The following is a 27,476-nucleotide window of genomic DNA, read 5'->3' on the forward strand; positions in this document are numbered from 1 at the left end:
AAAAAAAAAAAAAAAAAAACAATGAAGAATCTAGGAAGTGGGCCTAAGAAGACTTGGTTGACTAACTTTGATTGGAAGGAAAATCAAATAAAGTGTTAGTCAAGCTAATCATATAAGTGGAATAATAATCAAATAATAAAATTAATGTAGCCTTTTGATTTTTAATTTTATGAATATTATTAAAAAAAAATAAAAATTTGTTTGCTGGAGATAACAATTAGGGGAAAAGGAAAACCTATTTTCTACTTTTTCTATAAAAAATTCTATTTTTTTATATAATACTTGTTATTATTTTCTATTTTTTAAAACAAAAAATTGTAATGTGTTTCCAAATACTATAATAATTTAAACACTAGTGCATTTTTCCTTTTTCTCTTTAAATGTTATCATTGAAATTTGATATTGAAGAAAACATTCAAATCATAACTACATTTTTTCCCCTTAAATCTTAAATATTATATTTGAAATTGTAATATTGGAAAACATATTCTACGTCCAAACTGCTTTAGTAAAAAAGTCAAATAAGACATGTTATATTTGGTTATCTAAAAGTATTAAGGAAAGAAAAAAATGTTAAGGGAAATTATTTTATCATGTTTGATTTTATTATGAAAAATACGAAAGAAAATCAAATATAATTAAAATTAGTTAAAAAAATCTATACATATTTAAATTATTTAATTTTTAGATAAAAGAAAAAAAGTAAGTGAACTAAGTTTGAAATGGTATATAAAAATAATTTATTGATTTTAAATCCATTTTTTTTATTTTCCTTCACTTTTTTCTTCTATTTTTCCTCTCTATTTTCTTTGCGTAACATTTTTCATAATTTTTTTTTTGGAGAATTATATACATTTTAAAAAATTATGAATGTGAAAAAATTTATTGAGATTTAACTTATGCTTTTATGTCTTTTGTGGACCATATGGTAACACATAATCTAGGAAATTTTCAAGCTAGTGTAAATTCAAAGAAAAAAAACACATGCAATTTAGAACATATGTAGAAAATGAATAAACCCGAAATTAAAAAAAAAAGGATAAAGAAAAGATAATTGCTATGCCAAGAAGAAGACTACATCAACACCAATATTATAAATTTAATTATTGAATGGTAAAACTTAAATTTGTTTATCTTTGAATTTTAGAAAGTGTGCAAGAAAAAAGGAAAAAAAAGTTAAATTTTCTAACTTGGTTTATAATTGAAAGTGTATAACATGAAAAATAAAATACAATAAACTTTTAACATTTCAAATTATTAATTCTTTAATAAACTTGATAAAAATTCTTTATCAAATTTTAGAATATTTCTTGCAATATCCTCATAAATATATGGTCAAATTTGGGAGGACTTCTTTGCTCTTATTTATTTATTTTGTTGTCTTTCTATGTGGTCCTTACATGTCATATACGAGGAAATTTCTAATCAAGGGTTCGAAAAGTGGCCAGAGAGGACTTGATTGACTTGAGCTTTTAGTGTGATATAACTTTTCTTCTAATAATTGAATAGTGGGAAGCACTACGTCTTTCTATTCCTTGCATGTCACTATCATTTGGGAAATTTCCAAGTTAATTATAGCATAACAAAAAAAAAAAAAAAAAACAATGAAGAGTCTAGGAAGTGGGCCTAAGAAGACTTGGTTGACTAGCTTTGCCTTGAAGAAAAATCAAATAAAGTGTTAGTCGAGCTAATCAAATAAGTGGAATAATAATCAAATAATAAAATTAATGTAGCCTTTTGATTTTTAATTTTATCAATATTATTAAAAAAAATTAAATTTTTTTTTGTTGAAGATAACAACTAGGGGGGGGGGGGGGGGGGGGGGAACCTATTTTCTACTTTTTCTATAAAAATTTCTATTTTTATATAATAGTTATTATTATTTTCTATTTTTTAAAACAAAAAATTAGAATGTGTTTCAAATACTATCATAATTTAAACACTAGTGCATTTTTCCTTTTTTTTTTTTCTCTTTAAATGTTATCATTGAAATTTTGATATTGAAGAAAAACATTCAAATCATAACTACATTTTTTCCCCTGAAATCTTAAATATTATATTTGAAATTGTAATATTGGAAAACATATGATACGTCCCAACTGCTCTAGAAAAAAAGTCAAATAAGAAATGTTATATTTGGTTATCTAAAAGTATTAAAGAAAAAAAAAATGTTAAGTGAAATTATTTTCTCATGTTTGATTTTATTATGAAAAATACGAAAAAAAAATCAAATATAACTAAAATTAGTTAAAAAAATTTATACATATTTAAATTATTTAATTTTTAGATAAAAGAAGAAAAGTAAGTGAACTAAGTTTGAAATGGTATATAAAAATAATTTATTGATTTTAAATTCATTTTTTATTTTCCTTCACCATTTTTCTTCTATTTTTCCTCTCTATTTTCTTTCCCTAACATTTTCCTTCAATTTTTTGGAGAACCAAATATAGTCTAAAAATGGTGAATTTTTTTTCTATACACTTTTAAAAATTATGAATGTGAAAAAATTTATTTAGATTTAACTTATGCTTTTATATCTTTTGTGGACCATAAGGTGACACATAATCTAGGAAATTTTCAAGCTAGTGTAAATTCAAAGAAAAAAAAACACACACATGAATTTTAGAACATATGTAGAATATTAATAAACCCAAAATTAAAAAAAAAAAAGGATAAAGAAAAGATAATTGCTATGCCAAGAAGAAGAGTACATCGACACCAATATTATAAATTTAATTATTGAATGGTAAAGCTTGGATTTGTTTATCTTTGAATATTAGAAAGTGAGCAAGAAAAAAGGAAAAAAAGTTAAATATTCTAATTCGGTTTATAATTGAAAATGTATAACATGAAAAATAAAATATAATAAAGTTTTAACATTTCAAATTATTAATTCTTTAATAAACTTCATAAATTTTTTTATCAAATTTTAGAATATTTTTTGCAATATTCCCATACATATATGGTCAAATTTGGGAGGACCTCTTTACACTTATTGATTTATTTTTGTTATCTTCATGCGTGGTCCTTACATGTCACATATCATATAAGAAAATTCCAACCTAGCATCTTAAAAGTGGGTTAAGAAAACTTTCTTGACTTGTTTTGTCTAGGAGAAAATATTATTAAGTAGAGTTGGTCCTTACATGTCACATATCATACAAGAAAATTCCAACTTGGTGTCGGAGAAGTGGGTTCAGAAGGTTTGCTTGACTTGTTTTGTCTAGGAGAGAAACAATATTAAATCTAGTTCTGACATAAATTAATTTTATTTTTATTAATATAAATAAAAAAAATTTAGTGATTGCATAATAAATACTTTTTTTTTTATATTGTTTTAGTCATTTCCTTTGTGAAATTAATGACACATGAACAACCATATCTATTTTGAAATGACTAATACAAATTAACAATATTTCAATTATTTGTAATTCATATTTGACATATGCTTTTCATACATACATGCATGTGTAACTAAAGTATGTAGAAAGAATGTAAAAAAGATACTTATACAATTTTTTATTTGAGAAGGAACAATATATGATCATAGTATATAAAATGCAAGCAAAGTGCTAAGATATAGAGGTGTATAACGTAAATGAACACAATACTATTTAAAATAATATTCTTTTCACATATCTATATTTAACATGATATTAGTAGTAGAATATTTTTTTTTCACTTATCTATATTTATAGAAAATAAATAAAAGAAACAACCATTCCTCTAAAAAAAAAAAAAAATGAGATCTTGAACTTATTTATATCTTCTTTATCATAAAAAGAAAATTCCACTCATGTATTCAAAGGTACAAAAATCTTTAACCTTTCATTTTTGTCTTTTGGTGAAGCACTAGATAGAAGATATTTGATTGATTTTTATCATCTTGTTACCTTATCTACGAAGTTACAAATTACACTATCAAAATAATAATTGATAAATTAAAAAATAATTATTAATTTTTTAGATTTATGTTAAAGCATGCAATCCAATTATTATAAATTTAATTATTGAATGGTAAGACTTGGATTTGTTTATCTTTGAATTTTAGAAAGTGAGCAAGAAAAAAAGGAAAAAAAATTAAATTTTCTTTCTTGATTTATAATTTAAAATATATACCATGAAAAAGAAAATATAATAAACTTTCAACATTTGGAATTATTAATTCTTTAATAAACTTCATAAAAATTCTTTATCAAGTTTTATAATATTTTTTTTGCAAGAACCCTGTATATATATTTGGTAAAATTTAGGGGGACCTCTTTGCGCTTATTGATTTCTTTTTGTTCTCTTCATTTGTGGTCCTTACATGTCACATATCATGAAGGAAAATTCCAACCTAGTGTCTTATAGAAGTGGGCCGAGAAGGCTTGCTTGACTTGTTTTGTCCAAGAAAGAAACAATATTAAATAGGGTTTTGATAGGAACTAATTTTAATTTTTTTTAGTAAAAATAAAAAATGTTTGGTCATTGCATACTAAATAGAATTTTATTTTTTATTTTTCTTTTTATAGTCATTTCCTTTGTGAAATTAATGAGACAAAGATAACAATATCTATTTTGAAATGATTGATACAATATAACAATATTTTGATTATTTGTAATTCATATTAGACATATTCTTTTCATAGTTACACACATGTGTAACTAAAGTAGAAAGAATGTGAACGAGATACATGTACATTTTTTTTATTTGAATAGGAATAATATATGATCATAGTATATAAAATGCAAACAAAATACTAAGATATTGAGGTGTATGTTAAAATAATATTTTTTTTTCTATATATCTATATTTAACATAATATTATTAGTAGAATATATATATTTTTTCATATATCTATATTTATACAAGATAAATAAAGAAATCAATCATTCCTCTCAAAAATGAGATCTTGAACTTATTTTTATCTTTTAAATCACAAAAAGAAAATTCCTCTCAAATATTTGAAGGTACAAAAATCTTTAACCTTTCATTTTCGTCTTTTGGTGAAGTGCTAGGTAGAAGATAGTTAGTTGATTTTTAACTTCTGGTTACCTTATCTATGAAGTTACAAATTACACTAAAAAAAATCTCTTCAAATTAATAATTGATGAATTAAAAAATAATTGTAATTTTTTTAGATTTATGTAAAGCATGCAATCCAATTAAAGGTTTTTTTTTCTTTTTAATATTTTTTAATTTATATATATATATATATATATATATATATATATATATATATATATATATATATATATATATATATATATATATATGTAACTATAAACTAGGGATGACAATAGGGTGAGTTTTTTCAAGTACCCGCCCCTAATGGGACGGTGTTGGTATATATATAAATGGGTTAATTTGGGATGAGTTTGAAAATTCTTTTAAAACCCGGGATGAGTTTGAGGGGGTTCTAGTATGACTTTGTCTCGCCCACCCCGATTAAATATAATATCAAATAAAAAGATATTTTAATTGATTTTTTTCATTTTTGATTTTTTTAATATATATAAAATATTATTTTTCACAAAAATAAATTATAAATATTTATAATATTTAGTTAGTTATAGGTTGTGTTTATTTTTAATAGAATTTAATATTTTAAAAGTAAAAAAAAAATTGAAAAAAATTGGAAAAGAATTAAAAAAAATTAAACAAGGTAGGTATGAGAATTTCCCATACTCATCCCTCCCCATTTAATTTTTTTTTTTGTTAGCAGAGATGAGAATTAATTTAAATAAATGGGATGGGTTGAGATGAGGGTAACCCATCTTGAACTTGCCTTGTTGCCATCCCTACTATAAACTACTTGTGGAACCATATGGTATATGGTATGATTAAGAAGAATTATGCTTCAAATATAAAATATTTGATCCATAATTAATAAAGAGTATACTTAGCTAATGTGTTATTTTGGATAAACTTTGTTTTTACTAATCTTAAAATAGAAAAAATAAGTGGTTTTTGGATTGTTTTTTTAGTCTACATTCAATACTAAAAATGTTTGATCATTCTAATTTTTCCTATTTTGTTTTTGGTTAAAAATAAGATATCTTGTGATTATATATCAAATAAAACAAAAAATTCAAGATTTTCAGATATATTTCCAATGTGTTAGTTTTGATATATATATATTTCATTTTCCACATGTGAGACACCCATGTGGTTGGCTTGGTTGAGAAAAATAAATATGTTTAGAAAAATAAATATGATTATTAATTTCCTATAAAAAACATGCATTTTTGAAAATTTGTGAATAAAATATTTTTATATTATTGTAGTTTATTTTTGCTTACAAATTTCAAATACAAGAGTAAAAACCAAGCCATCTAACATAATTTCCAAAATAAATGTTTTATTTCATTTTCATAATTTTTTTAATTTATATTCAAATTCCTTTCATATCAATATTTTTCATCCACATTTCTAAAAATCGATCCACTCAAAATTTCATTGATAATTTGTAGATCCTCAATTTTCTCCCTTAGCACATATATTTTTTTTATTATTTTTTTCTCACCCCACTTTTTTTTTAGCGCATGTTTATGACCATTTTTTGTTCAATTTTTCATCATCCCTTATTGATCTATGTTTACTGGGCTCATTATTGATTTGAGCTATATTTTGGAGACTATTAGAGTACTATATTAGATTTGAGCACGATTATTGGCAGCCCCTTAGGATTAGTATTATTTTTTTATTTTTTTTGAGTTTGTTCTTTTAGGATTTTAGAGCTTTTGGCAACCTAGCTTAGGATGAGGACACATGTCCTCATCTCAGTAATTTTTTTTCAAAAAAAAATTTATTTTAAGGGTCTTTTAGTCTTTTGTGAAGAGAGCTTTTTTCCTTACTTTTGGGACATTTTTTGATGGGAGCATTTTTCCTCCTTTTGGGACATTTTTTGGTGGGAGACCTTTTTCAATTTTATGGAGACAAGTGGTAAAGAGGAGAGGCTCCTGCTAGTGGGTTGTTAGAGAGGTATAGAGACACCTTTTGAAAGGTGAAGAGAGACGTTTGGCTAGGGAGGAGATTCTCATATTTTTTGGGAGAGGGGTTGAGGAGGAGTTGGTTAGAGGAAGTTTGAGAGAAAGCTTAAGAGGCAAGCTAGAGGAGGACAGAGGGGGGAAATAGCCAGATACGGAGAAGGAGCAGAGGAAAAGAGAGTAAGCTTGCCACTTGGGGGGAGACATGTTAGAGAGGATGACTTTTTTATTCTATTAGGTTGGTTAGAGAGGGTGAGAGGATGGGAGGTAGATGGATTCTCCTGCTGGGATAGTTTTGTGAGAGAATAAAAAAGCTTGAGCAATAAGAAACTAGAAGAATAAGAAGAAAAAACTTGAGAGAGAAGAAAAGAAAATTGAGGAAGTAACAACAAGAGAGGGGAGGGGGGGGGGGGTTTGAAGAGGAATGTTAGCTAGAAGCGTAATAAAATACTATTGGAAGAGGAGTGTTCCCATGTATGGTTGCTACGGATTTCATTTATTTTCATTAATGCTCTATTCTTTCCCATTTTCTAGATGTTTTCTGGCTTTTGTTTGCTTCTTAAATGTAGATAGCATAGACTACATATTGGTTGGTGGAATCTGGATTGTTTGTAAGTTTGCCATGGTTTTATTCATTTGAACTTACATTTGGATCATCTTTGGTTTTTTTTTGGATATTAGAAATTCATGCTCTAATTCTTTATTGGTTTCACTAGTTTTTAGCCCATTGATTGAAACATGAAATAAGGTTCTGCTATTTGATCTTTTGGTCTATTTTTTTTCCTTCTTTGGTGCTTTGTTTTTGTTGTTTTCCTTTTATTTCTGGTGTTTGTTTTTTTTTTTCTTAAGCATGGGACTATGGAGAGAGGTGTCTCAAGGAAGGGTGTTATTGATTCTAGAGAGCATGTGTTGGGAGATTCTGGTTTGGGTTGGACTTGTTCAGTTGTGTCATTTTAACTGCTATTAATGCTATGTTATTTCCACTTTTTGCCATCCTCCTAGAAAATGATAAGGCTTGACTAAGTGAAAAATATTATTGAGATGGCAAAGTGCTAATATAGTTAGGAGGTCTCAAGAAGAATTTGAAAGGTTTTTCAAGAAAATGACAAATTTTTAGTGCACAATTCAATGGCTATGGTGCTTTTACCTAGTGCTTGTAACAATTACCTTCTAAATGACAGATTCAAGCAATTTCTTCTGAAGCACAAAGTTTTCTGGTTTCTGGTACAACGAGAAAGGCTTTACATTGTGCACAAAAAGAGTAATTATGGGGATTTGCTCTCATTATCGTTGCATAACTTGATGATCAATTTTATGTTAATAATGTTAAGTAAATAACAATTTTCCAACTAGTATTAGGATTGTTGGAAACCTCGGATTACTCCGTTCCCATGCCCTAAATCTCGTAGGGTGCATTCATTTATCCCTAAGGATCTCTAGATCTAACACAATGAAAAAGTATGACTTCAAAAACCATATTAGGATAAAGATCTAGAGAAAAAGTGTTCATACCTGGATCTAAATGTTCATAGATCAATTTCTTGTGGTCTAGAACATGCTTAGAAAAATTGGAGAATCTCTTCTCATGCTGCTATCCACATGAACGTCCCATGTGATTCTCGTGCACGTGGCTTGTGCACATCTTGTGCGGTTCTCATGCATGTGACTTCTGTTATTCTAGTGTGCTTTTCATATACCTAAGATCTTCCACTTGATGACTTTTCCTTGTGTTTAGGCATTGAGATGGTAGTGATCTCAAGGGTGGAAGGTAGGGTTCTTTCTCTAGATTGTAGGGAGAGAATGGTAAGACTTAGAAATCCTAACTCTTAAAGGAGTATTTATAGGTTTCTTACTAGGCTTAAGTGACTTAAGCCACCTTGCGCTTGGGTCACTTAATCTAGCCCAAAAAGGTTGTTAATTGATTAATTAACCACATAAAACCTAATTAATTAATTAGCCTAGTCTAGAGATACCACTCACTTATCCTTGTGCTATTGGGATTGAGCCCTTAAAAGCAAGATATGATGGAACAAAGTTAGATTTAACCATCTCATTGTTATCTTTTTGGTGTATGGACATTGATTTGAGCATTCACCGCATGTCTCTTACATTGTATATGACTTGGGTGCATTAGGAGTTGCACAAAAGATACAAGTCATGGGTTCCTTGTAAGTAGATAAGTTGTCCACAATTGGTTCATGGATTTGGGTAATCTAGTAGAAACTATAGTGCACCACCTCCTAATTGGAAGAATGACTTGTCTTGGTCGTCGGGATGAGTTTCCCATGGTGAGTGTATTAGTGTATGTGATGCATACTGAACAGGACCTATGGCGAATTATGACGCAAGACTATCAATTGTCATGATTCACCAAACTATTATACTACATGGACTCTTAACCTTGAGAGGATATTGAGTCTGTGCCAAAATCAATAAGAGGCTTTAACACATGGGTGAGACCTTAAAGTGGTCATATATCCATATGGATTGGGTCACTATTGATGAAGGCTGGCGGCAACAAGTATTCTCAATAGAGGCACCATGATATCTCATAGGATTGAGACAATGTGTCTTATTGGGTGATCCAAAGGACATGTGATCATGAAATCTGTGGCCATAGAAATTCCTTTAGTGGAATTTGACATATGCTCCTTGGAGTTAGGATATGTTATTTGATCACATAATAAGTGGGTTTTATAACTCAAGGATTTGAGAGGTAATCTTGATAGGTGATAAAACTACCTTGTTAGATTACCGACACTAGTTCATAGGAAGTCTATATGTAGTGGATAGTAGGTCATAGACCTGAGCACTTGGTGTTTTGTTGTAATATACATAGGGTATTGGAGTTCAGTTGACTATTTGTAGTGGGATATTGAGTTAAGTTCATAATTTGATTCTAAGGGAGCCATTACTCCTATGGGTCTTAGTGGTCTCCACTCTGAGCTCATATTCCTTATTGGCACAACTTATGAGGGTTAGATGAATTTTCACTTTTACATATAAGGGTATTTTGGTAATTACACAAGGTTGCACGGGGATAAGTGAGTGGTATCTCTAGACTGGGATGCATTGTATGGTTAATTAATTAATTAGCAATCTTTTTGGGCTAGATTAAGTGACCCAAACCCATAGTCAACCTTAGCCTCTACCCTTGAGATCTCTAGCATCTCAGTGCCTAGACATAAGGAAGAGTCATCGGACAGAAGATTATGGTGTTTACGTTCCATATTGAGATGGGAAGGTAGTAAGGTGCGAATGGAAGTTGGAAATGTTGGGAACCCTAGATCACTTCGTTCCCAAGCCTTGGATCTCATAGGGTGCCTGAAAATCTATCTTAGGCTCTCTAAATCTATTGCAGCAGAAAACCAAGTGTTTAAAAACCAATATTGATATCACAAAAATCATAGATCTAGAGAATAAAGCCACATACCTTTGATCCAGATGTTCCTGGATTGATTCCAATTGATGTAGATAACTTCAAAGTTGTAATGAATCTCGTAAACACCATGATTCACCTGATGGCTCTTCCTTGTGTCTAGACATTGAGATAGTGGAGATCTTAAGGGTGGAAGGTAGGGTTCTCTCTCTAGGCTGTAGGAAGAAAATGTCAAGACATAGAAACCCTAACCCCTAAGGGGTATTTATAGGCTTCCTAGTGGGCTTAAGTGACTTAAGCCCACCATGAGCTTGGGTCATTTAATTTAGCTTGAAAAGGTTGCTAATTGATTAATTAACCATATAGGGTCCTAATTAATCAATTAGTCTAGTTTAAAGATAATACTCACTTATTCCTGTGCAATCTTGCGTAATTACCAAATGACCCTTATACACAAAAGTGAACTAAAAACTTATCGAACCCTCATAAATCGTGTCATAAAGGAATATGAGCTTAGATCAAGGACTACTAGGACTCAGGAGTGTTGGCTCTCTCAGAATCAAATTCTTAAATTAACTCAAAATCCCACTATAGAGAGTCAACTACACTCTAATACTCTATGTATGTTACAACAAGACACCAAATTCTCGGGTCTGTGACTTACTTACAATGCATGTAGACTCCTCATGAACCAGTGTTTATAATCTAACAAGGTAGTGCTATCACCTATAAAGATTATCTCTCAAATCCTTGAGTTACAGATATCACTTATTATGTGATCAATTAACATACTCTAGCTCTAAGGAGCATATGTCAAATTCCACTTAAAAGGAATTACTGTGACCATAACTTTCATAACCACATGTCCTTTGTATCACCCAAGGGGACACATTGCTTCAATCCCATGAGATATCATGGTACCTCTATTGAGAATACCTGTCGCCACTAGCCTCCATTAATAGCGGCTCAATCCATAAGGATATATGACCACTTTAAGGTCTCACCCACATGTCAAAGCCTCTTGTTGATTTAACACAGATTCAATATTCTCTCAAGGTTGAGAGTTCATGCAATATAATATCTTGGTGAATCATGACATTTGATAGCCTTGCATCTTGATTCACCATACGCCTAGTCCAGTGTGCATCATATACACTAGTGCACTCATCATGGGAAACCCATCATAACAGCCAAGATAAGTCATCCTTCCAATTAGGAGGTGGTGCACTTCAGTCTCTACTGGGTTTTCTCAAATCTATAAACTGACTATGGACAACTTATTTACTTACAAGGAACACATGACTTGTATTTTCTGTGTAATTCCTAATGCATACAAGTCATGAGCAATGTAAGAAATATGAGTTGAATGCTCAAATCAATGTCAATACACTGAAAAGAATAACAAAGGAACAATAAAGTCTAATTTTATTACATTATGTCTTGTTTTTAGGGGTCACACATGACTGCCACATAAAGAAAAAGACAACTAGGCTTGAAGAATTTTAAAAAGAAAGGAAGGAGTATTGGGCTGCCATTTTTGGTTTGGGGAAAAGAAATTGACTTTAAGGGGATTCACCACAGATTCTCCTTGGAAGGCATCATAATTTTGTAAGGAAGGTCCATGCGCATGATTCCCCATGGACACATTGACACGCACCTATATGGAAAGAGATCACAGGCATCCCAGTATTAAGGGAGTCCCATAGCCTGCACTTAAAAAGGAGGACTACATTCATCCTTGGGAAGGTTAATAATAGCACGACCATATAGGAAAGGAGAATCCAAAAAAAGGGGGATGCCATTCATATCCTTGGAGAAGATTGTCCACTTTGAGGATTGGCACGCACTAGAATCCATCCACAGGCTATGAAAGAGGACTACATTGACAACTTCCAAAGATGATCAACATGCATGGTTTTGATTAAGAGAAATAGTCCACCATTGGCATGAAAAGGATCATGCACATAATAGAACGGGGATTTTTTTTTTAATTAATCCCGAGGAAGGGGGGCTTCACAACACGGTTGTGGGTTTTGCTTTTAAAGACCAAAATTCTCCACCATAAGATATCCATGCATTGCACTTTGGGAGAGCATTCGACGCACCAAGGGGCCCCGCCATCACAAATTATAGGAGAAGATGCCTTCTCTTACACGTAGCGATTTTTGAAGTCCTTCACAGCCGCACCATCAATGGGGATGGCCACAATACATATTCTTCAAGACGGGACCACTCACGCAGATTGACAATCGTCAACATGGCTCCATTGAGTCTCCATAGCACGCACCATGTGAAGGGGACATGAATAAACAGTCCATATACGTTTTCGAAAGAGGTAAGTAGATTTTTTTTTTTATTTAGTTCTAATTTCGATTTATGATAGATTGCAAAGGTTGAGTTTGGTTTATTTTTTATTTTATTTATATTAGATTGCAAAGGTTGAGTTTGGGTTAATATTTACTCTTGATTTATATTAATTGTTGTTAGGTTTCTTTTAAAAATTCATTGGATAGCTTGGATACATTTTCATTTTAATTATTTTTTAAAAAATTCATTGGAAATGTTAGATTGGATATATATTTCATGTTAGTTATATTTTTTTTTTGGATATATTTTTTATGTTTGTTCTTTTTAAAAATTCATTGGATATTAGTTTGGATAGATTTTCTTATTAGTTACTTTTTAAAATAGCGTGCACTTAGCTAATGTATTGTTTGGATAAACTTTTGGTTTTATTAATTTTAAAATAGAAAACATAAATAGTTTTTGGATTGTGTTTTCAGTCCACATTAATTTTAAACACGTTTGGTTATTCTAGTTTTTTTTTTTTGGTTAAAAATAAAAACATAATAAGATATCTAGTGATTACATAACAAGTTAAAATAAAAAATAAAAAAAGAAAAAGAAAAAAAAAATCACAATTTTTAGATATACAACCTACTGTTCTCATCAGATTGCGGCTCTTTGAAGACCCTACTTGTCATCGTTCCATATGGTACAACATAACCTACAACAAGGATTATGTTTTTAGTTTATGTTAGTATTAAACATGTTTGATAATTTTAATTTATTTTTTGTAGTTTAAAAAAACAATAAGATCTATTAGGTCATGTATATATTTATTTGTTGTAACTGCTTTTATTACTTTATTACTATTGTTACTGAACTCTTTATATAGCTTTTGTCTCTGTGTTTTTTTATTCAATGAGAAAGGGTTAATTCTTCTCTTCTTCCATTTCCTTGCTTCAACTTCATATGGTATCAAAGTAAATGATATGATTTGCTGTAATTTTCTCATTTCCGATTCTTCTGATCTTCGTTTTTCTTTAAGATTGTTGAAGATTATTGTTGTTGTTGTTGTTTTTTTTTTTTTTTTTTTTTTTTTCATTTGTTATGGAGATTCTATTATCTGAAAACACTAATAATTCTAGGTCGTCTTCAAACAAATATATACATGACCTAATAAGATTAGGTCATGATTATATAGTAAGTAAAAAAACTCATTTTCTAATGATCTTTTCAAAATTTGTCATTTAGTAAGTTTTAATAATTTTTTAATGTTTATAGGCGAGGCACGGTAGATGTTGGTTTTAGAACATATAAATAGATATGAACAAGTATTTCATAAATTTTATTTTAAACATCGTGTGAATAAAAATATTTTATATTATATTATAATTTTAATTTTTGCTAACCAATTTTAAAAAGAAGAGAAAAAACCAAGTTACAAGCTTTCCAATATAATTGTCTTTCATTTCCCACTTAATTTCCAAAATTAGATTTATTTTTTAAAAAGTTAATTAGAATATTTTTATTGTGAATGATTGATTTAGTTTCTATATTTAATTGCTTCTGTAATATAAGATGTCTAATTTTTTCTCATTCCAAGTTTTTATTTTATTATTGTACATACATTTATATGAGTGTTGACTCAAAATAGTCTTTTAATAAAATAAATAAAAATTCATTTTAACCACTCTTTCAAACAATATACGACCTTCCATTATTAGTCAAGGCTAACCATGTAATTAGGATAACCATCAAATAAAAATAAATTATAGATATACAAACTAAAACATACTACATAATGCGTAAAACCATCGACATATAATAGAAGACACTATTGTTGTGGAACTTCACTCACAATGAAATTGAAGTCATTGGCAATAAGCTTAAGACTTTTTGACTAAGAGATGAATCAAATAAAATATTGGTTAGGGCTAACCATGTAATTAGGATAACGATCAAATAAAAAAATGCAGCTTTCCATTATGTGTTGGTGGTTTTAATGCATTATATAATATGTTTTAGTTTATATTCAAACAAAATATATATAAAGCTTTTGGAGTAACTTTTTCAAATAACATGGAAGACATGTCATGGAATTTCACTCACAATCAAATTTAAGTTATTGGCAGTGGAGTTAGGAAGATTTGTTTGACTAAAAGAAGAATCAAATAAAGAATTGATCGGGCTAACCATGTAATTAGGATAGTGATCAAATAAAAGAAGGCAACTTCTTATTAAGTCTTGGTGGTTTTAGTGCGTTATGTAATATGTTTTAGTTTATATTTTTTATGAAAATGTTTAGTAATTCTAATTTTATTATTTATTACTATTAAAAATAAAAAATAAGAAATATTTACTATTATGTAAAAAAAATAAAAAACAAGAAATAATTTTAGTTTTCACTATATGTAAAATAAATAAATAAAGTAACCTTTGTCATCCTTTTGATTGATTATGCAGCAACCCTTAGGCTTCAATAAAATGCATAACATTGTAATATAAAATGCCCAACATGTAGATAATGAAACAAAATTATCAACTTAAATTAAACAATATAATGCACTACCTTTCTCTTAGTATTTACCAATAACGTTTATTATATTATGGTGACCAATGTCATTAGTTTTATTTTTCAATTTATTTATATTCTTTCATCACAAAATAGAAATTCATCTTCAACATGTCAAGTTACAAAAATCTTCAACTTTACATTCCTCTTTTAGAGAATGATGAGTAAAATGGTGGAATGTATTCAACTGATTTTTATTTCTTATTCTCTTATTTATCAAGTTGCACATTACATTTAAAAAACTCTTTCTAAAATAATAAATAAAAATTTTAAAAAGAATTGAAAAATTTGTATTTTGTGCAATACATACAATTCAATAGCATGCAAACTCTCACTTTCAATTATATTCCCCCTCAATCCATTTTAAATTTTTGTTATTTTTTAATTATATACCTACGTGATATCTATTTGGTAGAATCATACGATATGACACCAAATGTTGTTGATTGGTTGTAAACCTGAATTGAGAGTTTTTCAAAATTAAAATTTGATTTAATTTTTAAAAGTTGCATTACAGGATTTCTATAATTTTCCTATTAGAGCTTTTTATTTTGTTAGGTATACGCTAATGCTTCTAAGCATCTAAGAAGACTTGCTTGACTTGCATAAGGAAAAAGTAAGTGTGTTGACTTGCATAAGGAAAAAGTAAGTGTGATTTAAAGTAAAATAATAAAAAAATATTAACATAATTTATGGATGGTATACTTTTTGAACAACTTTTCCAAACATCGTGACAGACACAATCATTGTGAAATTTTACATAGAATAAAATTAAAAATCATTGATAATGAGACTGAAAAGACTTTCTTGTCTACCTATTACTTGGAAAGAACCAAATAAATTATTGGCTAAAGTATATTTTAGTTTATATTAATATTAAAATATTTAATAATTTTAATTTTATGTTTTATTATTATTAAAATAAAAAATATGTACTTACTAATTATGTAGCAAATAGAAAAACCTTTTTAAAAAATTATTTTGATTTCCTTTTTAAAATTAGTGAAATTAATAAGACAAATAAAACATTTAGTTACAATATAATGTTAAAAATTTTAATATCTTTATTAGTTGGAATTATATATATACATATAAACAAATAACATATCATTTTCCAAATACAGGTGAGGTATGGGTATTTCCCACGATTCATGTTAAAAAAAATGGTTAATAATTATTTTGTTATATCATTATCGTTTGAGTTTTTATTTAAAAAATTTTAAAATAATTATTTTCAGTTCCCACTAAATTTCCAATCAAGAGTGGAAGACGACTTGCATGACTTGTTGCGTGGCTAAAACAAGAGTTATGAAGGCATCATTAATTCTAGAAATTGAGCAAGAAAAGAAAAAAGAATTTAAAATTTTTCTTACTTGATGCATGATAAAAAATATAATATAATAAACTTTTAACATTTCAAATGATTAATTCCTTATATAATAACTTTGCAAATTCGGAAGGACTTCTTTGCATTTATTTATTTATTATTATTATTTTGTGTTCTTTTTGTGTGGTCTCACATGTCACGTGTCATATAGGAAATTTTCAATATCGTATTTTAGAAATGATTCGAGGATGGTTACTTGACTTGACTTGCTTTGTTTAGGAGAGAAAAAAAATCAGAGGACTGCTTATAGGAGCTAATTTTATTTTTTATTAGTAAAAAAAAAGCAAAAAAAAAAAAAATGATGATTGCATAACAAATAGAAAAACTTTTTCAAAAGGCTATTTTTTAAATAAAAAAAATTGATTCTTGTTTAAAATTAGTGAAATTAATAATTTTTAATCAAATTTTAAAATATTTAATAGTATATCCTGATCCATGTATGGTCAAATTTAGGCTTTCTTTGTGATCCTTACATGTTACTATCATAGGGAAATTTCTCAGTTAATTACCAGCATAACCTTCTAACAATCAAAAGTCTAAAAAGTGGGTCTAAGAAGACTTAGTTGACTTGCTTTGCTTGGAAGAAACTTCAAATGAAGTGTTAGACAAGCTAATCATGAAGTCGAATAACAATCACATAATAAAAATGCAGTCTTTTGATTATTACTATTATATAATATTTTTTTAGTTTGTATCAATATTGAACATGTTTTGTGATTTTATTTTATCATTATTCATTACTATTAAATAATAAAAGATAAAAAATAAATAAATGCTTGATGACTATAACAAAATAAAATTTAAGTACAATAAAATTTTTAATACATGTTTTGTGTATCAATATTTTTATTAATTTTTAATAGAAAGAGATTATAGGTGGAACCATGTGACATGGTACCCAAGAATTATGCTTCAAATTAATGCAAAGAAGACTTGTTTCCCAATGGAGAGTTGGGAGAAGACTTGTTTGACTTGCTTGAGATGCTGTGTGGGTGAAAGAAGAGAGTTGTTGGATCAACACCAACACCACTTCTATAAAACCATCAACTGGGGCATATATAGCAAAATTAATCGAAAATAAGTAAAAATGGAGTGGTGTTCCATTAATCCATGTAGGGTGTTGGTGGTTTCAGTGGTATTGTTATCATATAACATGCTCTTGATCTCATCACCTCCTGCTGCTGCTGCTACAACTGACGCACAGGTGGAGGCCGAGGCCGAAGCTCTCCGCAACTCCACTTGGTGGTGGTACATGGAAAACATTACTTCTCATCATTGCACATGGGACGGCATCACCTGCAACAGGGAGGGACATGTTATTCAGATTACCTATTCACATTACAATTCCCCACGGTGTATGCTTAGCCAGTTGAAGTTTCTTCATTTCCCAGCCTCCTCCATCTCAACCTTAGTTATTCTTCCATCTATGGTCGCATCCCAGATGAGATAGGTACGCTTACAAAACTCACTTACCTCAGTATCTCTGATTGTGGACTTGATGGTGAGCTACCTGTTTCACTGGGTAACCTCACTCTATTAGTATACTTATCCCTTAATTTCAATCGAATCAACGGTTCCATCCCTTCTGAAATTGGGAATTTAAAGAATCTAATTCATTTGGATTTGAGTTATAACTATTACCTCTCTGGTGCCATCCCTTCCTCTCTTGGATATTTGAAGAATCTTATTCATTTGGATTTGAGTCATTGCTATAGCCTCTATGGTGCCATCCCTTCCTCTCTTGGATATTTGAAGAATCTTATTCATTTGGATTTGAGTCATAACTCTGACCTCTATGGTGTCATTCCTTCCTCTCTTGGAAATTTAACCAACCTGGTATACTTATCCCTTAATTTCAATCGAATCAACGGTTCCATCCCTTCTGAAATTGGGAATTTAAAGAATCTAATTCATTTGGATTTGAGTTATAACTATTACCTCTCTGGTGCCATCCCTTCCTCTATTGGATATTTGAAGAATCTGATTCATTTGGATTTGGGTTCTAACTCTCTTTCCAGTGTCATTCCTTCCTCTCTTGGAAGTTTAACCAACCTGGAATACTTGTACCTTAATTTCAATCGAATCAACGGTTCCATCCCTTCTGAAATTGGGAATTTAAAAAATTTGGTTCAATTGTCCTTGAGTCATAATGCCCTTCTTGGTACTATTCCTTCATCTTTGGGTAATCTTATCAATTTGACTTATTTCCATCTCATCGACAATCAAATCCAGGGTCTCATCCCCTTGTCATTTGGTAATCTTACCAATTTGACTCATTTGTATCTTCGTTATAATCAAATCAATGGTTCCATCCCTCCTGTAATTTGGAATCTGAAGAATTTAATTCATCTCAGATTGGATCACAACAACCTTACCGGTGTTATTCCTTCTTTGGGCTATCTCATTCATTTAAATGTGTTCAACATTCGTAGAAATCGAATCAGAGGTCACATTCCTTCTAAGATAGGAAATTTGAATAATCTGACTAGCCTCGACCTTAGTGATAACTTGATCGATGGAAAGATACCTTCCCAGCTCCAAAATTTGAAGAGTTTAGAAAGCTTGAACCTCTCCCACAATAAACTCTCGGGTCACATTCCTCCTCTTTCTATATATATCCACAAAGGGTCATCCATTGATTTTTCACACAATGATTTTGAGGGTCATATACCCCATGAATTGCAGTTTGTATATCCACCAAGGGTTTTTGGCCACAATAAAGGTTTATGTGGTGAAAGGGAAGGCTTGCCTCATTGCAAAAGAGGACACAAAACTATTCTCATCATTTCTTTATCTACCATCTTGTTTCTTTCTTTTGTGGCCCTTGGGATTCTCTTGCTTTCACGGAAGACAAGAAGAAATCAAACCAAGGCAACTTCGACAAAAAATGGAGATATATTTTCAGTGTGGAACTATGATGGTAAGATTGCTTATGAAGATATCATTGAAGCAACAGAAGATTTCGATATCAAATATTGCATAGGTACTGGAGGTTATGGCAGTGTTTACAAGGCTCAATTGCCTACAGGTAATGTGGTAGCCTTGAAAAAGCTTCATGGATGGGAAAGAGATGAGGCAACATACTTGAAAAGTTTTCAAAATGAGGTGCAGGTTTTGTCAAAAATACAACATCGGAATATCATAAAACTTCACGGCTATTGTCTGCACAAAAGATGCATGTTTTTGATTTACAAGTACATGGAAAGAGGAAGCTTATACTGTGTATTGAGCAATGAAGTTGAAGCTTTGGAATTGGATTGGATTAAAAGGGTGAATGTAATCAAAAGCATAGTCCATGCTTTATGTTACATGCATCATGACTCTACTCCACCCATTATTCATAGGGATGTATCAAGTAACAATATTCTTTTGGACTTTAAACTGGACGCTTTTCTATCTGATTTTGGCACTGCTAGACTGCTACATCCTGATTCATCCAATCAAACTCTTCTTGCAGGCACTTATGGTTACATAGCACCAGGTAAGTACAAACCAGTTTTTCTTTCAGCTTTTACTCTTCCGATATGTCTTTTGAACTTTTGGTTGTTTTCGTTTTAATAAGTTTGGTATCTTCGAGATTCAATATATTTAGAACTTTTACACCTCTTATTATATACTTCATAGTAGTCACAAATTCTATTGGATGAAGGGAAAGGAAATATTATTGCCAACCAAACAAAACTTTTTTTACTATTATTACTTATTTCAAAATTATGAAGAGCTTGAAAGTAAATAAATTCTTCTAAATTTTTAATATATTATTTTTCTTTATATTTTTCATGCAAACTAGATAATAACTCTCAACTGTGTAAATATTTTTCACTTTGGGTCCAAGGAGCCTACATGAATTTAAAATATGTCTATAAGGTTAAGGGAAGTTGATTTATAAATAATGTTAGAATTTTTTTTTTTTTTCCATATCTATCGTGGGATATCACACTTATCCCATAAGATTGTGGAGCCAAACAAACTTCCATACTATGGTTACAGATAAGCCCTAATACCATTTGTAATAACCTGCTCCTGATCGTGTAGATATTATCTGTTATGGGCTCAAAGGGACTTAATATATATATATATATATTGGTTATTTCTTCTAAAGTTCCAAACAAACAGAAAAAAAAAAAAAGGAAACTCATAATAGTTATTTAAAAAATGTTGTAAAAAAATGATTTGAGATATTAGAGAGTAAGAGAACTTTAGATACAAAATACTTATCAATGGTCTCTCAAGCATTCTCCAAATAGATGTCTTCATTCTCCCAATAAGTCCCAAACATTTTTAAAAACTCTTTAGAATAGTTTTTCAAAGGTTTCATATAAGTTGTAAAAATTAACTTAATTTCATCATAATCTAGAAATAAAATGTAGCCAAATGTGAATGCAATGCTATGAAACATTCTCAACATTTTATAGGTATAGCTAATATGAAAAAAAATTAAATGAATGTTACTTTCTCATTTGTGCAATATTTATTTCTTGTTTTGATTCTTAACAGAGCTTGCCTACACTATGGCTGTGACGGAAAAATGTGATGTTTACAGCTTTGGAGTGGTAGCGCTTGAGACAATGATGGGAAGGCATCCGAGAGAACTTTTCACCTTATTGTCTTCCTCATCAGCTCAAAACATAATGCTCACCGACATATTAGATTCACGTCTACCATCTCCTCAAGATCGACAAGTTGCTAGAGATGTAGTTCTTGTTGTGTGGTTGGCACTTAAATGCATACATTCTAATCCAAGATCTCGTCCAACGATGCAACACATCTCATCGAAGCTTCTTATTCAATCACCATTTCTTGAACCTTTTCATGGGATTTCACTTTGGCAACTAAATATTCAAGAAATATAATTAGGTAACTGGCATCCAATGATGATACCAATTTTGATTTGCTTTGATATTACCAATATGTGTTCCATATTGTTTTTCAACTTCATAATTTTTATAAGACAAGATGATCTATTAATATATTTAGATAGGTGGATGTTAAATTGAATCCACTCAGCTTATCCCCCACATGGTACTTATCAATAGTCCATATCACTTCTATATTTCTTTTAAAAGTAATAGTAGTTCACATCCCCCACATCTCAAGTGAATTACCTACTAAAGTAAGGCTATATTTAATTGATTTGATATACATAATATTGGATGAGATAAGATATGAGATAACATATCATATCCCATGTTTGGTTAGCTTTGGGGTAAGGTAAATGATCTTATCCTTTAATTATCATATCTCATGTTCAATCAAACATTTAATAAGATAATTTATCAATCCAATCTCTTGATATATCATTTTTACATAGGATATAATAATTCTAAGCTGAGATATATAAATATCTCATGTATCATAAATTTATTCTTCTTCTACATTTTTTTTTTCAATTTTTTTATCTATCTTTTGTATTACTCAGTTTTAAAACAAAAGCTTTTGATTAAAAAAAATTAAATTTTTAGTTTGAAACAAGAAAGAATTAGAAATATTTTATAGTAAACTATACATGACTAAATTAGTAGAATATGTTTATACTAATTAAATTGATTCATTGTAACTATCATTCATGATCAAATTTGTGCAAAGAAAAAGCTTAACCCCAATTAGTCCTTTTTTGGTCCCTATATATGTGTGTGTGTGTGTAGGAAAAATAATTGAAACATTAAATTTAGTTCAAATTGAATGTTGTTGTTGCAATATTCCATTTTCATTCCTAAGTAAAATATTGGAAGAAATTAATATTAGAAAACATATATATGACAACATATTAGAAAATGTTAATTAGACAGTATAGAAGTGAAAGCATATTGCAGAATGAATCAAAATTAAACATTTTTTTTTAAATAAAGAGATTACATGATAGGATATCTAATAAATTCTATTTTATTAATAATAATCCACAATAATATTTAAATCCAAACTTTATAAACATTTTAAACAAAATTTAATCTAGAAATTGTACATTCTTCTTCGCAAATACCTTCTTGAAGTTCTGTTACCTCATCCTTGAGATTAACATGATAGTATCATGAATATGTTTTGAAGCATTTATTGTAAAAGTACATGTAAGCAAGAAAGTTAAACCTAAATCACCATTTTTATCATTCAAGTATAGAAAAACAATATAAAAAAGGCTGAATGGGTCCTTTTGTAATTTGATGATAAGCATTCAATAGTATCTTATAGAATTTAAAGTGAACTATATACCAATGAACACATTGTTAGGATAGAGCCTTTAAAAGCATGACATGATGTAACAGATTTGAAATTCATTATTTATTTGATGATATTCTAGGTTCATTTTTATCTATCCTTATTCCATGCATTATTCTCTATGAACATTCTAGCTTACCATTTCTTACATTGTACATGACTTGAGTGTATTAACAATTGCATAAAAGATCTAAGTCATGGGTTCCTTACAAATAAATGATTTGTCCATAGTTGGTTTGTGGACTTACTCAATCCATTTGAGATTGTAGTGCACCACCTCCTAATTGGAGGGATAAATAGTTTTAGTTGTCAGGATGAGGTTCCCATGAAGAGTGCACTAATGTGTACACATTGGATAGGACCTATAGTGAGTCATGATATAGACTATCAAGTAGTTATGACATCACCAAGTTATTATACTATATTGTCTTTCAACCTTGAGAGAATATTGAACTTGTGCAAAAGTTAACAATGACTTCGACCTATGGGTGAGATCTTAAGTTGATCATATATATTCCCTATGGATTTGGCCACTATTGACGGAAGCTAATAGCAAGAGTTATTCTCAATATAGCCACCACGATATCTCATGGACTTTAAGATAGTGTGTTCCTTTAGGTGATCCTAAGGATGTGTGATCATGAAATTTATATGCCCATAGTAATTCCTTTTGTAGAATTCAACATATGCTCTTAGTGAGCTAGAGTATGTCATTTGATTACATAATGAAAAGATCTGTAACTCAAGGATTGTGGAGGTAATCTTGAAAGGTTGATAACTTTCAGCTTGTTAGACTATCGACGACTGGTTCAAAAGGAGATTATATACAGTGGATAGTAGGTTACAGACCCGAACACTTGGTATCTCATTGTAATAAATATAGGGCACTGGAGTGTAGTTGACTCTCTCTAGTGGGATGTTGAGTCAACTTCAAAAATGGATTCTAAGAGAGACAATATTGTCTTATGGGTTCAGTGGTCCTTGCTTGAGCTCATGATATCCTTTGATGACATAGTTTATAAGGGTTGAATGAGTTGTTAGTTCACTTATATGCATAAGGGCATTTTGGTAATTATATAAGGTTGCATAGGGGTAAGTGAGCAATATCTCTAGACTGGGCTAATTGATTAATTGGAGGCCTATAAGGTTAATTAATCAATTAGTGCCCTTTTTGGGCTAGATTCAGTACTGACCTAAGCCCATTGTGAGCATAAGTCATTTAAGTCATTTAAGCCTAGTAAGGAGCCTATAAATAATCCTTTAGCGGTTATGGTTTCTAGTGAAGTTTTGTCTTGCCATTCTCTCACTACAGTCAATAAGAGAACCCTAACCTCCAACCCTTGAGATCTCACTATCTTTGCACCTAGACTCAAGGAGAAGTTATCATTAGGTGGAAGATCATGGTGTTCACGAGATCTTCTTCAGTTTTAGAGATTTCTACAATGATAAGAATTGACCAAGAACATCCAAATCACAAGTATGACACTAATCTCTAAATCTATGGTATTATTTTTTGTTTCAATTGCCATGTTTCCGTTGTATGATAGATCTAGAGAGCCTAGAATAGGTTTTCATGCGTTCGAACAATCTAAGGCATGAGAATGGAGCAATCCAGGTTTTCCCAATAATTGGTATTAGAGCCCTAGGTTAGGGAAAAGCTTGTTAGATTCATTTTAGGGTGTGCTTACTTGGTTTTGCAAATATGTTTATTCATCCTATTACCCAAAGGGATGAATATATGGATGTTATTTTTATGAATATGATGTTTATAATTGTGATTGAATGTTTGGATTTGTTCTTTGTACAGATTGGGTTGTAAGCTTCATGGTTAGGAGCATAGGATTTTTATTTTACATGTAAAAATAATTTTTTTTTTTGTTTTTAGATAGATCGTACACTTCGTTTGATGGAGCATAAGATTTTTCTTAATGTAAAAATCAGATTTTTATCCATCTTTGGTGACCCAAAAGCAAAGATTGAAGATTCCAAGCATTCACAAGCATCCATTGTGCAAAAAGGCATCTGAAAAGGTGACACTTTCGGAGAAACGGTGGTAGAAACAACCTTGTATGCACAAGTGTAGGATGTGGTGCTTGAGCACTTAGATTAGTGCTTGCGTGGCCTCACCGCTCAAACGACCATGTTAGTGTTTGAGCGGCTTAATTGATCGAGTAGTCCTTCCAGCAGCCTTTCGAACATTCAAGCGCAAATGATGCCTATTTGACGTTTTGGGGGTATTTTTTTTTTAAATTTTATAACCCTATTTTTGGTTGCAAGATTTTTTGGTAATATTAGTTACTTGGATTTTATCCAAATTATTACCATTATGCAACAAGATCCCTAACGGCCATGGGGAAATATTTATGTTCTTATTCCTTTATTTATTTTATGCTATTATTGTTTATTGAATGGGAAGAATGTGGCAGTATTAATTAGGGTGATTCATATGTATATTTTTTAATAAAATTTTAAAATATTTAATGTTATATCTTCATCCATACATATATGATCAAATCTGGGCTTTCAAGCTTTCAAATCGGGGAAATTTCCAAGTTAATTAGAAGCATGACTAGAAAACAGTGGGTGGTCTAAGAAGTGGACATAAGAAGACTTGGTTGACATTCTTTGCTTGGAAGAAAAATCAAATAAAGTCTTAAACAAACTAATCATGTAAGGTGGATGACAACCAAATAGTAAAAATGCAATCTTTTGACTTTTATTGTCATAGAATATTTTTTTAATTTATATCAATGCTAAACATATTAGTGATTTTAATTTTATCACTATTATTATAAAATAGAAAATAAAAAATATTTGGTGATTATATGACAAGTAGAGAAAAATTTAATTACAAAAAAAGGTGGAATTAAATATATATACCTGTGGGCCCCGCATTTCGGCTCATGCGCTTCCACTCGATGGCGAGCTTGATTTTTATTTGAAAAAATGATTTTATTTATTAGAAAATGACTTGAAGTTGCCACTTATTTTTGTTTTATTTTTAAAGGGTAAACAAAATAAAAAAGAAAACCCTAAGTGTGACTCTTTGTTTGAAAAAGGTGGTCCGTGAAAAATCGGATCGGGTTCGAGGGTCAGGTTACTTATCGGGAAGGTACGGTAAAGATCGTAGCACCCCTTTAAGCCCCTAAAGTCGGGTCTCTACTAATGAAATGAAGTAATCATGACATCTAATAAGGAAAACAATGAATACTCAAATCGATCGTGCACATATGAGAATCAGTTCATGCATAGAAAATGACCAAAGTGGAATGGATGCGTACTAGGGCAGTGATCCATAAAGCACTATCAAGAAATGAGGTTAGTGCATAGTAATGAATACAAAATATGTCACTCATATCATCGAACCAGATGAAAATCCACTAATAGTACGCACGACACTTCATTCAAAATTCATTTTCATTTTAACGAAAATTTATTTGATGTTGGGCCCCCACCAATGCCTATTTTATTTTTGCATGAATCAATTTCATGGATTCCATCACTTGGAATTACAAAATTTGATTATTGCTTATTTAAAAAAACATTTTAAAAAACAGAAAAGATGTGAAAATGGCTTACCAGGAAGAAAAGTGGCAGCAAAATTTTATTAAAAATGAAAGGAATTTTGAAACCTAAACAGTCTAAGGATGAAGGAGGGGAAAGTTGGGATTATTTGAAAATTGGAATTTAAAAAAAAAAAACATTCACAAAATGGGAAATGAGGCAATTATTTTCCAAAGTCAAAGATGGAGCAATGGCAGAAAGACATGCGGCCTAAAAGTTGCTATAAAATTCATGCATAAGTGGAAGAGATGGGGAATGATGACCACTTAGGTGTGAATCTCAGATTGTTGCATGTGTTCACTGTACCAATAGCCCATCTTCAACTGAATCATGTGAGCTTTCTGTATGGGCCATGAAAAGGGTTTAGGGAGATGGACAGGCATGGATATGTATAGGAGAGAGGCCCAAGGGCTTAAATGAGCGCAAACTCTTCAACATGGATTCCATCTTTTGACAGAATATCGGTGGCCTAAAACACAAGGCCCACCACTTTTGAAAAGGCCGTGATGATCACATTCCCTTGATTCAAAAATGCCAACCATTTCCTGTAAAGCAGCAGTAGATTATTCGCCTATTATCCTCATCGGGTGCCGTGCCTTCATTCTTTTGCTGAAGAAAACATCTGCCATACTAACTAATGGAATGTATTTAACTTCTTTCATGTTATGCCACAACAGTGACATCTCATCATCACATTCAGAATTCAGGCATCTCAGCATTTCGTCACATTCAGAATTCAGACATCAGCATTTCATTCTCTTGTTCTCTGGCAGAGGAACTCATATGAAGGGGTCATCAACTGGAAGCTCCTACCGAGGAAATGCGCAAAAATTATGCGGATGAGCTGCGAAGCAATGTCTATAACTGTCCCATAGAAAGAGACAAACACCGAACTGGACAACAACGAACTGCTCCGCTGAGTCCATAACCTTGAAATACTGAACATCAAACAGATTAAACTCGAATGATTCTCTCCGAGAAGCGCTGGCGCCACCGGTCATCTCGAGGTCAATGTCTTGGGACTTGAAGTCTGAATTGGCTTGTACCACACTCTCAGTTGTGCTTCACTGCAACGCAGTCTATTTCTCATGCAGCATAGGCAT

At 30.4% G+C, this 27,476-nt stretch overlaps 1 protein-coding gene across 1 annotated transcript; it reads left to right on the plus strand.

The window, feature by feature from the left end:
- Window positions 1-17,683: 17,683 nt before the first annotated feature.
- LOC100247623 (MDIS1-interacting receptor like kinase 2) lies at window positions 17,684-21,603 on the plus strand. Its single transcript, XM_059740460.1, has 3 exons — window positions 17,684-17,911; window positions 17,962-20,077; window positions 21,094-21,603. The coding sequence occupies exons 1-3, from the start codon at window positions 17,684-17,686 to the stop codon at window positions 21,447-21,449; spliced, it is 2,700 nt and encodes an 899-aa protein (XP_059596443.1). The 3' UTR covers window positions 21,450-21,603.
- The last annotated feature ends 5,873 nt before the right edge of the window (window positions 21,604-27,476 follow it).

This window comes from Vitis vinifera, chromosome 10, assembly GCF_030704535.1.
Source record: "Vitis vinifera cultivar Pinot Noir 40024 chromosome 10, ASM3070453v1".
Classification (NCBI taxonomy): Eukaryota; Viridiplantae; Streptophyta; class Magnoliopsida; order Vitales; family Vitaceae; genus Vitis; species Vitis vinifera.

Coding starts and splice junctions, on each gene's coding strand:
- LOC100247623 (XM_059740460.1), top strand. CDS start 17,684: ATGGAGTGGTGTTCCATTAATCCATGTAGGGTGTTGGTGGTTTCAGTG. Junction 17,912..17,961: donor CCTGCAACAGGGAGGGACAT/GTTATTCAGATT, acceptor GTGTATGCTTAG/CCAGTTGAAGTTTCTTCATT. Junction 20,078..21,093: donor TTATGGTTACATAGCACCAG/GTAAGTACAAAC, acceptor GATTCTTAACAG/AGCTTGCCTACACTATGGCT.